General features: G+C 37.9%; 1 protein-coding gene across 2 annotated transcripts in view; it reads left to right on the plus strand.

The window, feature by feature from the left end:
- iars1 (isoleucyl-tRNA synthetase 1) overlaps positions 1-14,846 on the plus strand; it is a 107,216-nt gene that overhangs the window by 21,043 nt on the left and 71,327 nt on the right. For both annotated transcript variants that reach the window (XM_082156372.1, XM_082156371.1), the window contains exons 10-13: positions 99-194; positions 5,700-5,822; positions 9,271-9,362; positions 13,330-13,428. In XM_082156372.1, coding sequence (XP_082012498.1) covers positions 99-194; positions 5,700-5,822; positions 9,271-9,362; positions 13,330-13,428 — 410 coding nt within the window. The remainder of the gene's footprint in view (positions 1-98; positions 195-5,699; positions 5,823-9,270; positions 9,363-13,329; positions 13,429-14,846) is intronic.

The following is a 14,846-nucleotide window of genomic DNA, read 5'->3' on the forward strand; positions in this document are numbered from 1 at the left end:
TTAAAGTGTCATCAGTCAGGATGATATGACAAGTCTTTCTGTTTAAAGCTCTGCATCTGTTAAATGTGATCTTGACGAATGCTTGTTTGTCCTCTCAGTGTAAGGAGAGTGGGGCGTTCTCTGTGGTGGTTGATAACTACGTGCGTGATGATGACGGGACAGGAGTGGTTCATCAGGCCCCGTACTTTGGAGCTGTAAGTCACTTCTATATTGTACTTGCATTCAATTGTGTGCTTCGGGGATTGTGGGTAAAATCGTGTCCTAACCAGACGCAAAATGCGATAAGATTCCAGCAACAGAGTCTCACTGAAAGCACACTGCACTCACAACCAAATCAATCAAAAGTCACAGCCAATCAGAAGAGCGTGTGGGCGGAGTCTCTGCAAGCGCACTGCACTCACAACCAAATTAATCAAAAAACACAGCCAGTCTTAAGAGCGTGTGGGCGGAGTCTCTGCAGGCGCACTGCACTCATAACCAAATCAATCAAAAATCACAGCCAATCAGAAGAGCGTGTGGGCGGAGTCTCTGCAAGCGCACTGCACTCACAACCAAATTAATCAAAAATCACAGCCAGTCTTAAGAGCGTGTGGGCGGAGTCTCTGCAGGCGCACTGCACTCACAACCAAATCAATCAAAAATCACAGCCAATCAGAAGAGCGTGTGGGCGGAGTCTCTGCAAGCGCACGACTCTCGCAGTGAAATTGATAAGTATATAATGAAGTATAATGAAGTTCACAAATATTGCACCATGATTAAAAAAAACACACTGAGTTACTGAAACTATCTTTGAATCGGTTTGTCAGTATAGCTATAGAGGTCACAAAATGTTTTATTCATACTCATATTAGATGCTTATAACATTAAATAAGGCCCATAACCACTACCTAAGATTATCATTGTCATAGCTGACATGTTCTTGTTCCAGAAACCGTTTCTAAAATAGAATTGTTCATATCGCCAGCTGGATAGGACAAAACCTCTGACTAACATAGAAACCTTTTATCACGCCTCGCTTCTGCTTAGGACACAGTGTAATGTTGCTTTATTGAGTATTGGTATACAATAACAGAAGGCTTTACAATGACTAGGGTAAACTGAGTTTGAATAATTACAATGATCAATAGTAATACATTACGGTAACACTTTATTTTAGTGTCCTTGTTACATATGTTACAGGTACTTACCATAGTAATAACAGTAAATTATACATAATTACATTCAACTAACCCTCAACCAAACCTTAATCCTACCCTAACCCTATAGTAAGTAGATGTAGTTAATTAATATTACTCAGTACTTAATATAATTACACTGTAACAATGACACTAAAGTGTGACCTAAATTACTTCTAAAGTTCTCCACGTCATATGATTTTTCTTTTTCTTAAATCATCCATCAATGTGCAGTTGAAATTAGTGAATCATCATTCCCAACAGACCTATAATTTCATTTATATTATTTCATTTGTAAGAAAACCAAAAAGCAGATCCAAGACGCCCTTGAACAGTTCCCATCAGGTCGGCTGAAGAAAGTCTTGGGGTCGTTAGATAAACCTTGAAGCGCAGGTGAAGCGGTTTATTAAGAAGAGTGGCTTGTGGGTGACCGACGTGAACCCTGGTCCGCCGTCTTCTCACAGCAGAACTCTTGAAGGGAGAAAGACAAACAGATGATGCTAAAAATGGAGAAATCCTACAGGAAGAGCTATTGTTATGCACATGAGCTGAATGATTCATTACAGGAGAACAGCCAGAACGCCCAGTAAAGGACACAGAGATGTCCTGGAGTGCTCAGACGTCACTGTGCTGTAAACCTGTGTTTCCAAACCTTTCTCTGGCCACGGCACACCACTATATAAAAACATAACGGCAACACTTTACAATAAGGTTCATTAGTTAACGTTAATGTATTAACTAACACGAACTTACCATGAGCAGTACAATTGTTACTGTATTTTTTATTCGTTGTTAACGTTAGTTAATACAAATCCCGCTGTTCATTGTTTGTTCATGTTAGCTCACAGTGCTTTAACTAATGTTAACATGATTTTAATAATGTATTAATAAATGTTGAAATTAACATTAGCAAAGATTAATAAATGCTGTATTAGTGCAGTTCATTATTAGTCCATGCTAATGCTGGGATCACACCAAAAGATAATCGGGCTGATTTTGGGCCGATTTTCCCCCCTTCCGACAATCCTAGCTGTGTCCCGATTATCTTGATGGTTCTACAGATTATTTTATCAGATTTTCCCTTGGTGTGAGGTGTGTTAAGAGTGTCCGAACCTGATCGGAAGAACGTCGGCCCGAGGACAAACACAAGCACGCTCTGGAGATTATCACGTGAAACAAAACAATATCCATTCAGAAAGCGAGATGATGGAAGACACGGCCATTCACACACACACACACACACACACACACACACACACACACACACACACACACACACACACACACACACACACACACACTTGCAGGAAGCTGAGTGCTAAGGGTTCAGAGAGGTTCTATAGAGGGATTAAATAACTTTTTCTAAACAGACAACAAATTCAATAAAGAACAAATAAAGACAATAAAGAATATATTTCTGTATAAAAGGTTATATATAATGGTGGGTACAATGTTTTTTTTTTCACATGACATCTGACTAGATGTGAAAGATATGAAGAAAAATGAAGTTAATTCAGCCAGCGCACATACCTGTATTTTCTTCCTGTTTTCGGTCGAAGTCCACAGTAGTCGATTGTCGAGTTCACACGCATAGGTTTAGTATCTATGATCACGCGCGTGAACTCGACAATCGACTACTGTGGACTTCGACCGAAAACAGGAAGAAAATACAGCTATGTGCGCTGGCTGAATTATATCTTTCACATCTACTGCAGTCAGATTCACCGCGTTCACTCTGAAGGAATCATTCACAATGGCTGTGCACTTGTAATGACACATCAAGGATGTTAAGAGGCTAAAAGCAGATATAAAACGTGCCCCATTGAAGTCAACAGGGTGCAAATTTTAAAAAGATGATAACACGGTGTAGGCAACACTGATTTCTGTCGTTGTTCTCTGTACTGACAGCACTCCAAATTTACAAAAAAATGAGCTCAATGTTAAAATTGACCGGAGTTCTCCTTTAAATCTAGGATTTTTTGTCCTTATGTATGTGGTCTATCACATTTTGAAAATCTTATAAGATGTAAAAAATCTTTTGGTGTGTACCCAGCTTAACTAATGTTAACTAATGAACCTTATTGTAAAGTGTTACCAAAATAACAAAATTGCACAAACATGCATTGCTTCAAATGGCATATAAATCTATATATTAGGCTTTATTAAAACTAGTACTCACATTTAATATGAAAGCTTAAGTCAGGTAGGAACACAATAAGTATGATGTTGATAAAACAACTAATTTACATATTAAACACTCGTCTAAGTTGGTATTGTGGCTTTATATAGCTATGTTCAGACACTTGCACGTGTCATTATAATATTAACATTTTATGAAAGTCAAGCTCAAAGTGAGTTACCAGCGAATGACAGATATAGTTTGTCTGTCGCATCTCATGTGCATCGCATTACGCTTTCATCAGCGTACAGGAGATAAAGTTTAAAATGGCCGCTCAGTTTTCTTCTTCTTGTTAATCTCACGATCGAAAGATGAAGCGCCAAGCACAAGATATTTAAAACACTATATTTGCTTTCAGACTAGACGGCAAAGACTAAGACTATTCTCTGCTCTTCAAATGCAAAAAGCGTTAGCATTTATGTACAGTGTGTCTTGAGTAAATAAAACGCTGTACTTACGCAAACATCAGTTCTTTATTTTCCCTTGCATTGCAAACAAGCAGAGATCACAGTTTAAATAGAGCCGGCGTTATGAAGTTTGACTGACAGTTTGAGGAGCCAATGGGTTAGTCAAAACCTCTTTTAAATGCTTTTTATTGGTTAATTAGGTAACACTTTACAATAAGGTTCATTAGTTAACATTAATGTATTTACTAACATGAACTAACAATGAGCAAAACATTTGTTACAGTATTTATTAATCTTTATTAATATTAATGAATAAAAACACAGCTGTTCATTGTTTGTTCATGTTAGTTCACAGTGCGTTAACTAATGTTAACAAACACAACTATTGATTTTTATAATGTAGTAGTAAATTAATTAGTAGAAATTAATATTAACTAAGATGCTGAAAAGGTATTGTTCATTCTTAGTTCATGTTAACTAAGGTAGTTAACTAATGTTAACTATTGAACCGTATTGTAAAGTGTTAACGTTAAATATTTGTAAAATCCACATATAGATGTAAAGGATGACCAACAGCATTAATTTTATAAAACAATGACAAAATATAGAGAGATTCAATGTTTTGGCCCAACAGCGCAATTATATATATAACGGGGCGTGGTTGATGGCTGGGGGCGTAGTTTGGGGGAGGCGTAACTAAGGGTGGGGGCGTGGTTTGGGGAGGCGTGGCTAAGGGTGGGGGTGTGGTTTGGGGAGGCGTGGCTAAGGGTGGGGGCGTGGTTTGGGGGTGAATGCATCAAAAAATACTTGACAAATGCATTCACAACCTTGCAACTATGTTATTGTACTTTAATACATAAAGAAATACATCCTTTCCATTCAACATTTGGCCCGCAACAATAGAATAATATTTTTAAAAATTTGTTTAGCTTTTAACTCCTTTTACATGACACAATTTTTTTTTCATGGCCATAGGTTGAAATAAAATAAATCTACTACACTATTTCCTCCTGATGTTCTCTTGTAGCCTTTACTTTCCTTTCCTTATGTGGGCTTCTAGGTCGCTAGCACCTTTATTTGGGAATTTTCTCTGTAAATCATCTGTGAATTTACATTTGGCCTTTTTTTTTTTTTTTTTCGCTGTTAGCTACTTACATCTTATCTCGCACTTGACCGTAAACGGAGGCGTCGACTCGAGTCATGCTGCTAAAATTCTGTGAACAAAGTCCGCCTACTTTGATTTGATTGGTCATTCAAAAATTCTGACATTGACGAGCAGTGACAGACCAATGAGGCTGAGATGAACACACACACACACACACACACACACGCGCCTCTGTTTTCTGACGTGCTCTCTGCTTGGTGCCACTGCGGATTGAGGAACGCGCTGATTATAACAAGACGGGGCGAAGCCAAAGCTGGTTTCATATGTTTTGTGTGCAAAGGCAAGCGCCAGTCAGTTTAAAGTACACGCTTAATGGTCCCAAGAAAAACAGTGAAAACCAGACATTTTCATGAATTTATAAAAAAAAAAAACCCGGACGCCCCGTAAAAAGTGGACATGTCCGGGCAGAAGAGGACGTTTGGTCACCCTACATTTATGCATTTGGCAGACGCTTTTATCCAAAGCGACTTACATTGCATTTCAAGTACACATTTACATTCTTATCAGTTCTTGCATTCCCTGGGAATCGAACCCATGACCTTGGCGTTGCAAGCGCCAGCGCTCTACTGGTTGAGCTACAGGAACGCCTTTGAGCAGGATCGTATCATTGGGCTCATTTCTCTTGTGTGTCATATGACAGATGTTTGTTTTTCCCATTGCTAGCACAGTGCCAGTGTGTTCTGTCATTGATTCATGGGAAACACTTTCACTGTGCTCTCAGAATCTCAGAATCACAGGTTTTGCACTTCACAGAAAGTTTCCTCTGTCCACAGGATGATTACCGCGTCTGCATGGACTATAAGATCATCCAGAGAGACTCTGCTCCCATCTGCCCCGTGGACTCATCCGGTGTGTTCACCGCAGAGGTCACACACTTCGCTGGTCAGTACGTGAAGGTACGGATGCTGTCCGCATTTACACTGCAGGTCCTGATGCCCAATTACAATTTCCTTTTTTCACGACCGTGCTTACATATTCTTTTAAAAGTGTATCTGATATCTTTTATAGTAATATGATATCTATCATTTACACTACACTTGGCGAAACAAACAAAAAAATAACATTATGATATTAAGAGTTTAATTTATTGACATGGAATTCATAGAAACATTTTTAATGCAATAGTTTCATCCTTATATCAAAATCATTATATAGTACAGTACTTCAAGACAGTGATTATGTTCATAGATCCGCTATAAAACGGTCCCGTGGTAGAGCTTTTGTTAAGCATGTCAGAGGTTCTGGGTTCGAATCTGCCCTCGTTGAGGTTATTTTTCCTCATTAAAACCAAATGTGTTCATCAGAGATTGTATATCAATCAAGAGCAGGGACATGTTTGTGTGCATTTTATTTGGTGATTTCACTGGAACGAATAGAGAGTCTCTGCAACGGGACTGAAGCATGAGCCGTTGAGCACTCAGGATGATTTCAAACGCGATATTTCAGCGCCAGATCGCCTCTGATTTAACACAAACGAAAAAAATTTAAACTCTGCTAGTCAACTAGAGATGTTTTATTTGTTATAGATATATCTGTTCTGCGAAATGTTTCAAAAAGTCACTTTGACAGTGGAATATCTGATCTGTCCACTTACATGGCAGGCGCACTGACAGGGTTCCCTGTATAATATACAGCTTTAGTTGAGAGAGATGTTTTCTTTGAGAAAACCTTACATGTATTGAACCTGATTTAGATCCAAATGAATAGAATCACAAGCTTGTGAATCGAAATTGAGCAGTGAAATTTGTGTCAATACCCAGCCCTTTAGTTAACTGTTCATCTCTGAGTTACTCGGCGTTACTGAATGAACCTGCATTTTTAAACAAATTGGTTAAGTGTTTGATTCAGTGATCCATTCATAAAGAGAGTCACTTGCTTAGTTTCTAAATGAATCTGTATTTTGAACAAATTGGTTGAGTGAATAATTCAGTGATCCATTCAAAAAGAGTCACTTGCTTAGTTTCTAAATGAATCTGCATTTTTAAACAAATTGGTTGAGTGTTTGATTCAGTGATCCATTCATAAAGAGAGTCACTTGCTTAGTTTCTAAATTAATCTGTATTTTGAACAAATTGGTTGAGTGTTTGATTCAGTGATCCATTCATAAAGAGTCACTTGCTTAGTTTCTAAATGAATCTGTATTTTGAACAAATTGGTTGAGTGAATAATTCAGTGATCCATTCAAAAAGAGTCACTTGCTTAGTTTCTAAATGAATCTGTATTTTGAACAAATTGGTTGAGTGAATAATTCAGTGATCCATTCAAAAAGAGAGTCACTTGCTTAGTTTCTAAATTAATCAGCATTTTTAAACAAATTGGTTAAGTGTATGATTCAGTGATCCATTCATAAAGAGTCACTTGCTTAGTTTCTAAATGAATCTGCATTTTTAAACAAATTGGTTGAGTGAATGATTCAGTGATCCATTCATAAAGAGAGTCACTTGCTTAATTTCTAAATGAATCTGTATTTTGAACAAATTGGTTGAGTGAATGATTCAATGATCCATTCATAAAGAGTCACTTGCTTAGTTTCTAAATGAACCTGCATTTGTGAACCTATGGAAGGCAGTGCTGTAGTTCAGCCAGTCACATTCAGATCAGACTTCATTCTGGGATACAACGCTCACTTTTCATAATCCAATCAACGACTCTTTGTTTCTTGGTCAATAGCCATTTCGCATAGAAATGCATCAGTAATATAAAATGGTAAAGAGTGTTGCAGTAGAACTGGTCTCTGGCAGTGAAGTGTTCATCTGAGGAGACTTGAGCAGTCCAGCACTCACAGGAGCAGTTCAGCTCCACACTCTTTAAGGAAACTCCTAGTCTCCAGCGTGACGTTCAGCGGGTGTGTAGGTGTGATTGGGTGACAGAGGGACTATGATGTCAGCAGTTTAGCCCAGCGCCAGATGACTGACAGAGAAACTGAGCTCTGTTTCCCGAGAATAACTTTCCTCATAGTTCTGCTCTGTCATTTTGTGTTTCGGCACTCATAGTCGGTTTCTCTTGCCTCATTACCGCGCTCACACATCCCAGCTGTGTCTTTGAATTAGAGCCGATAGAGACGCGCTCCCTGACAGTTTGGGAATATTGAATCAGAGAGCAAATTACTGGAGGGTTTGCTAATTTACACTTTTTAGCGTCTGAAACCTTATGTAGGTTATGCAAAATAATAGTTCACCCAGAAATAACGATGCATGTTCTGCTATCTTTTACTCCCTCATGCCATCCCAAACTGAGGTGCTGTCAACAGGGCTGAAACAAATTCACATTTTAAAAGCATTATTTCAGCTAGAGGAAAATATCAGTGAACAGCACAATAGGATGCAACAAATAAATATAAAGTAAAGTTTTATTGTTTTATTAAAGTCCCCCTGTGGTGAAGATCCAGCTTTTAATGTTGTTTGTGTGTCTATGTGGTGTTATTAATATGCTTTAAGAAAAACCATGTGTAAGTTCATAAGTCGACAGCATTGCTGAGTATTTCCTCCTTAAAACTGCAGTGAACCAAAGACAGTCTCAAACACACGCTTTGAAATCGCTGGTGTTTCTGACGTCACAAACTACCTTGTAACCAATCAGATCAACGTGTGATCGTCAACCAGTGGATCTCTGAGCTGAGTGAGTGAGTGAGTGAGTGGAGGCGGGGCTCATTTGCATATTCGTAGTACCGCGCATACTAAATGAGGCAAGGGTGTCGAGTTACATTCAAGATATTTTAAGGCATGAATACATTTTTTTTCAGAGAAAAAATAATTAAATATGTAATTTTGCTGATCAAAGGTGAGTTTTAAGAGAGTAAATTAATGACTACAGGGGGACTTTAAACGATATATCTTGGGATTTGTGCTTCTAATGTGTTTAAAAATTGTCATGGTAATTCAACTTGAGGCCTTCATTGAATCTGCCAGTTGGATGAAGACCGTTCCTGGCGATGATAAACGAGTTGTGAGTCTTGTAAACACTGGTGTGGTTTCATGTAAGACCTCACAGGTTAAAGTTTTCTCCAGGAGGAATGCAGGTACCCTTCAAAAGGCCTCACAGGTTAAGAAAAGTTTCTTATAATCGATTATGCATGAGACAGGAAGCCAATTCAGCCACAAGGACACACTGGACATGTTTCCATTAAAGTGAATTAATATGACTTTTGTTGAAAGGCAGTCATTGAAACGTGCAGGAGATTCATGCATTTGTACAGCTGGCGTCGAGCCCTGCTGCAGATAAAGCCATAAAGCGAGGCCTGTATCTGCCGCCAGAGAAATCTTTATTCTTTAATTGTCACACTTTGTCTGGTTTTATCCACTGCATGCTTCAAGACTTTGTTCTGTCTGTCTTCAATGCTTTCAGGATGCAGACAAAAACATCATCAAGTGGCTGAAGGAGAACGGGCGTCTGGTGAACGCCAGCTCTTTCAAGCACAACTACCCTTTCTGCTGGAGGTTCGTGATTTCATTTACTCTGCTCACATTTAACATTATTCAGCACATTTTTGCAGGTGAAATCCAGTTATTTCCATTGAAATTGAGCAGTTTGTCTAAGAGCCAAGAATATTCATAATATACAGGAAACCTGGCATTGTATATTATGAATATCATTGGCTCTTTGACAAATTGTTTTTGCTCCTCTTTTGCAAGTCGCTTTGAATAAAAAACGTCTGTTAAATGCATAATGCAATAAAAAAAGTTTGTTTATATTTATTTATTTATTTATTTATTTATTTATTTATTTATTTAAGAAAAATGTGTTTTTTATATATAAAATATTTCTATATAATATAAATTATGTATATGTGTATGTATACATACAGTATACACATGCACATATTTCTTAAATATATACATGCATATGTGTGTATCTATATATACAAAATAATTATACACAGTAAACATGCATATATTATGTAAACACACACTTTTATTTTGGATGCAATTAATCGTGATTAATCCTTGCCCAACACTAAAATAAATATATAATCACATAATAAGGGCTGTCTGTTTAATAAGTTAATGTGAGTCATTATTATTGTTGAGCAGGGCTGATGAACCAATAGTGATCTTAAGTCCCAAGATTCAGTCTTTTAGTCTGTGCTGTTTTCAGTTTATGAATGGACAAAGCTTCACTGAACATAATTTGCCTGCCAATAATCACCAGTTTTGAGCGTTGATACTTTTGATATTTTTGGCAAGTCTCAGCTTTCAAATTCTGTCAGTTTTATAATGATATTCAAGCAATAAATATGGTTTTGCGCTCTTTAATGTGGCGTGACAGTTCAACCGATCATCTCTTCCTGTTTACTACTAGTTACAGCACCAAATAAACATCAATGAACATCAGGAGGAATGTTGAAAGATACAGGACAACTTAGTGAAATCAATCATGTCTGATGTAATCGATCAAGCAGTGTTTCAACCGCAGAAAGACGTCAATAAAACAGCTTGAGAACAATGTCACATAACATCACATTTACCTCAGAAAAGCCATTCAGTGACCATAAACTCGATAGTTAGCAGGAAAAATAACTCGAGAGAATTTTGATAAGTATATGCACTATATTACATAATCGTTAGATTATTACTTATCCAGTTCTTCAATATTTGATGTATGTTTGAATAAATCTGTCATGAAAATAGCTGCCATTTATTAAGTTATTATAACATTATTAATATTATACAAAATTCCTTGAATATTTGTATGCAATAGTAATGAACCAACCGACAGGGTTCCCTGTATAGTTTACATCATTTAGGAGAGATTTTTACCTTGAGAAAATTTGCCATGTAAATGAATCGATATTGAATCGGATTTGAATTCAATTTAATCAAAAATATCCAGCCCTAGTGAAAAATAAAAAATAGAACTGATTTGTTAAATACTTTGTTAATCTATTAACCACTATCAGCTGTTTGGTTCTGCTGACCAGATAAATCACTTAGCATAAATCCAGAGAACTTGACTATTGTCGAAGGTTTTTTTTTCCCTCGTCGCCCAACCTGTGGCGCCTCACAGTTCTGTGAGCTCTTCTGGACGGGGGAAAGCTAAATCAATAGCGTGGTATATAGAGAGCATTAGCATATGGTGCTCAATACTGACCCTGCTTCTTCAGCACTTCACATGACCGTGAGTCTGCCGGCAGAGGTCACAGCCTCATTAACCCCGCTCAAGAAAGGGAAAGTCATGCAACGCTTACGCCATCAATAAATCACTCTCATATTGACTCTTATGAGCTCTGCCCATCCCGTCACCGTATGGATATTGAAGGGGTTTGTCCGTGTAAATGCGCAGCAGATATTGACGCTCGATCAGGAGGGATTCAGAATGCTAATGCTTAGTCTCACAGAGGTCGAACATGTTTCTCAACACTCTTCACTGGTAAATTACCAGTAACAGATCATGTGTGAACAGGACCTTTTCAAATATACCGGTAAACTGGTTCCTGCTATTTTCTGCAAAAGGGAAGTTGTAACATTACCAGTAAATTATTGCGCTGTTTGAACGCGGAATGAAGATTACTGGTATTTTGCACGTACGAGATCAGAACGCGCAAGAAGTGATTTGGGCCAATCAGAAGGTGTTGAAAGAGCGACGGCCCTGGGCTATTCATAAAATTGTGATGCAGATGACAGACACGTTTACTCAGCACTGTTTACAAATGTCTTCAAATTGGAGTGATACCGAAACTAAAGCGCTTCTCCTCGTCCGGGCAGATGAAGAGATGTGTCAACAACAGTTAGTGATACTGTCACGTATGATAAAATAACTAGACTTCTTCAGAAACAAGGCATAAACCTCCGGTTAATGACATCATCACAGAGTTTACCGGTATTTTGGAACTGATGTGTGAATATGGTCTGTTACCGGTAAAGTCGGTCTGGGAATTTTACGGTAATTTACCGGGATTGCTGTGTGAGCGGGGCTATAGACTGCTGTCAGAAAAACAACATAGCATGAAATCAGCAGGTTTTACTTTAAGCTCATCATTCAGTAAAGGTCATCCAACAAAAGATACTTTCATCAGGGGCCGGTTTCACAAAGATAGACTTTGACTATGGCTTAGATATAGTAGATAGTCAGACTTCAGATAGACATCTAAATCAGACCGTTGCACAAAGCACTGAAGACTCTGACTATCTTAAGTAGGACTACACTGCAATGCATTCTGGGTAAAATAAGACACTTTTCAAAACAAAGAAACATGGCGGATCGAGTAAGCGCATTCAACCGCTCAGTGCAGTTTACCCCAGCGGAACACATGTGTTTGTTGGAGGAGTATAACAGTTACAAGGACATTTCACTTGGGAAATTTAGCGGAGAATGTAGTAACAAGAAGAAATGTTTAAATTATGAGCCACTTTTCCCTTTTCTTTTGGCTGTTTGTAATGTAACTGATTGTTACTGCTGGTTGCCAAGGTAACAGAGTCTTAGACCTAAGTTAGCCTGGGGGTAAGGTGTCTGGGGGGTAAGTTAGCCTGGGGGTAAGGTGTCTGGGGGGTAAGTTAGCCTGGGGGTAAGGTGTCTGGGGGGTAAGTTAGCCTGGGGGTAAGGTGTCTAATTTTTTTGGTCTAAATTAAGTCAGTCTTTATTTTTGTGAAACAGTCTAACTTGCATTAGACTAGTCTATGAGCACATTATAGACTTGTCTAACACTATAGACCGCTCTAAAATAGCTTTGTGAAACCGGCCCCTGGTCTTGGTTAGCTGGTTAACGTAATACAACCTCTAACGCGAGGAAAAAGCTAAATAGTTTATTAAAAACTGTTGATTGATCATTGCATTAATGGCCAGAATAGTAAAATATCTTTCTAGAAACTGTAAAATAAATCATTTTTCTAAATAATTGTTAGGTACAACAAGTAGAAAGTAGGGATGCATCACTGATAGCTCACATTTTTTTGGTCACTTTTTAAACTGTTCAGCTAGCGGTCAGACATAACTAATCCAAATTCAGTACTGTGTGCTAATCATAGTCATTACTGCTCAGGTCCCAAAATAGACACCAATGCCCTTTTAGTTATTAAATGAAAGACTGTGTACATTATTCCCCTTAGCTTTGAATAATTGACATAGTGATTCATTATTTATATGATATATAATATATGGTATTTTGTATTTTGGAACATACTCAAAGCAATTTATTATTCTATAATTATAATAAAACATATTTTGAACGGTTTAACTTTTAAAATGATTAATCGCATAGAGGTTTCTTCATTATCAGTGAAACACAGAATGTTTATGGAGAAAAATGACTGGAAAACTTTACTTCAGGAGCACTGCTCTGTAGGTTTCCCAAACAAGTTTACCATGCCTTCCCGTCTGCCATTGTTTGCAAGTCCTGCCATATGAAGCTGGCACATTTATTGCATCTTTAATTATTGAAAAAAACAACACAAAAACTTTATTTTGCAGGTCGGACACGCCGCTGATCTATAAAGCAGTGCCCAGCTGGTTTGTGAGGGTGGAACACATGGTGGAGAAACTTCTGGACAACAACAGCAAATGCTACTGGTACAGTGAATCTGGCATCTATAGACCAGTTTGTGACCCACATGTATAATGCATGATTGGACAAACTCTCTTTAAAGTTCATTGAAGTTCAGTTGCTGTTTCCTCATACTTTTTAATAGTATTCAGTCTCTTGATGACGTGTGATATGGTGCTTTGCGAGATCTGCATAGCAAGTGCTTGTCTTTTTCTGAGATGCAGTTTCAAACTTATTTGAGTTAGTTTTGTGTGACTCATTGTTAAATTCCTTGAAGCATTTTTTTTTCTAATTTTCTTTTAAAAAAAAGGTACCTTTTCAAACTCATCCTTTGATCTCTCTGAATTTGTCCAGGTTCCCTCTACAGTCCATCATGGCAAAAAGCTTTTCAAAGAGTTTTTGTCCGTCAGATCTTTTGTCAGAAAGGATTCACGTTGACTAATTAGCCTGTATCTCCTGAATGCAAAGTTCAGTCTGCATGAAACTTGGTACACTTTCAAAAGAGGATGATTTGAGGATATGCACCAATTTTCATCCAATTCTGCCTATAGTTGGCACTGGGACTGAAATATATTCAGACTCAGCAATTGTTTGGTGAAGATAATGGAAATTTGCTGTGGTCATTCACTCTTATTTTACACGTTTTCTCAGACCCTGGCAATTGCCACTCGCAACTATATTTGAAAGTAAAAGTGTCATGTTTAATGCATGCGCATAATCTACAGCCTCCTGCGTGAAACAATAACTAGAGCTGCTCAGTGCTCTACAGAGACGCTGTGGTGTAACGGATGTTTTGGGCCAAAGCTCAGGTGTTTGGCAGTATATGTGTGTATCAGAGCCGACCTGCTGTAATGTGACTATCACACCACTCCTGAGTCTCTGTGCTGCAGATGAAATGCAGAAAAGGCCATAATGGCAGAAGATTTCAGCAAGGTGCTCTGGGTTTATGTGGTTTAGTGCGCACACAGCATAATAAAATCACATTATTCTGCATGATTTAGATGGTTGAACTGTTCTGTGTCCAGATCTGAGATTTGTGATGGGTCGGGGCGATGCTGTATGTCAGGGACTATTTATATAAACCAGAAATAAATAAAAAAGAAGACAAAAACACACATCTTTGTACATTTGTACCAACATCCAGACAAGATAGGAATGATTCTGACTTTAGTTCTCTCTCTCTCTCTCTCTCTCTCTCTCTCTCTCTCTCTCTCTCTCTCTCTCTCTCTCTCTCTCTCTCTCTCTGTGGATTGTGTAATTGTACTTTTCAGTTTACTGTTGTTGTCTCATGTTTAAGATTGTGGAAAAAGTGCATCTTTATTGGAGCTGAAACAACATGAGGGTAACAGAAGAATAACACAATTTTCATTTTAGTGAACTATTCCTTTCATCCATTATTTCATTAAACATACTATTTTTTTTTGCATCAGTCCCAAGAAGCTAT

The sequence above is a fragment of the Leuciscus leuciscus genome (assembly GCF_965113295.1).
Source record: "Leuciscus leuciscus genome assembly, chromosome: 23".
NCBI lineage: Eukaryota > Metazoa > Chordata > Actinopteri > Cypriniformes > Leuciscidae > Leuciscus > Leuciscus leuciscus.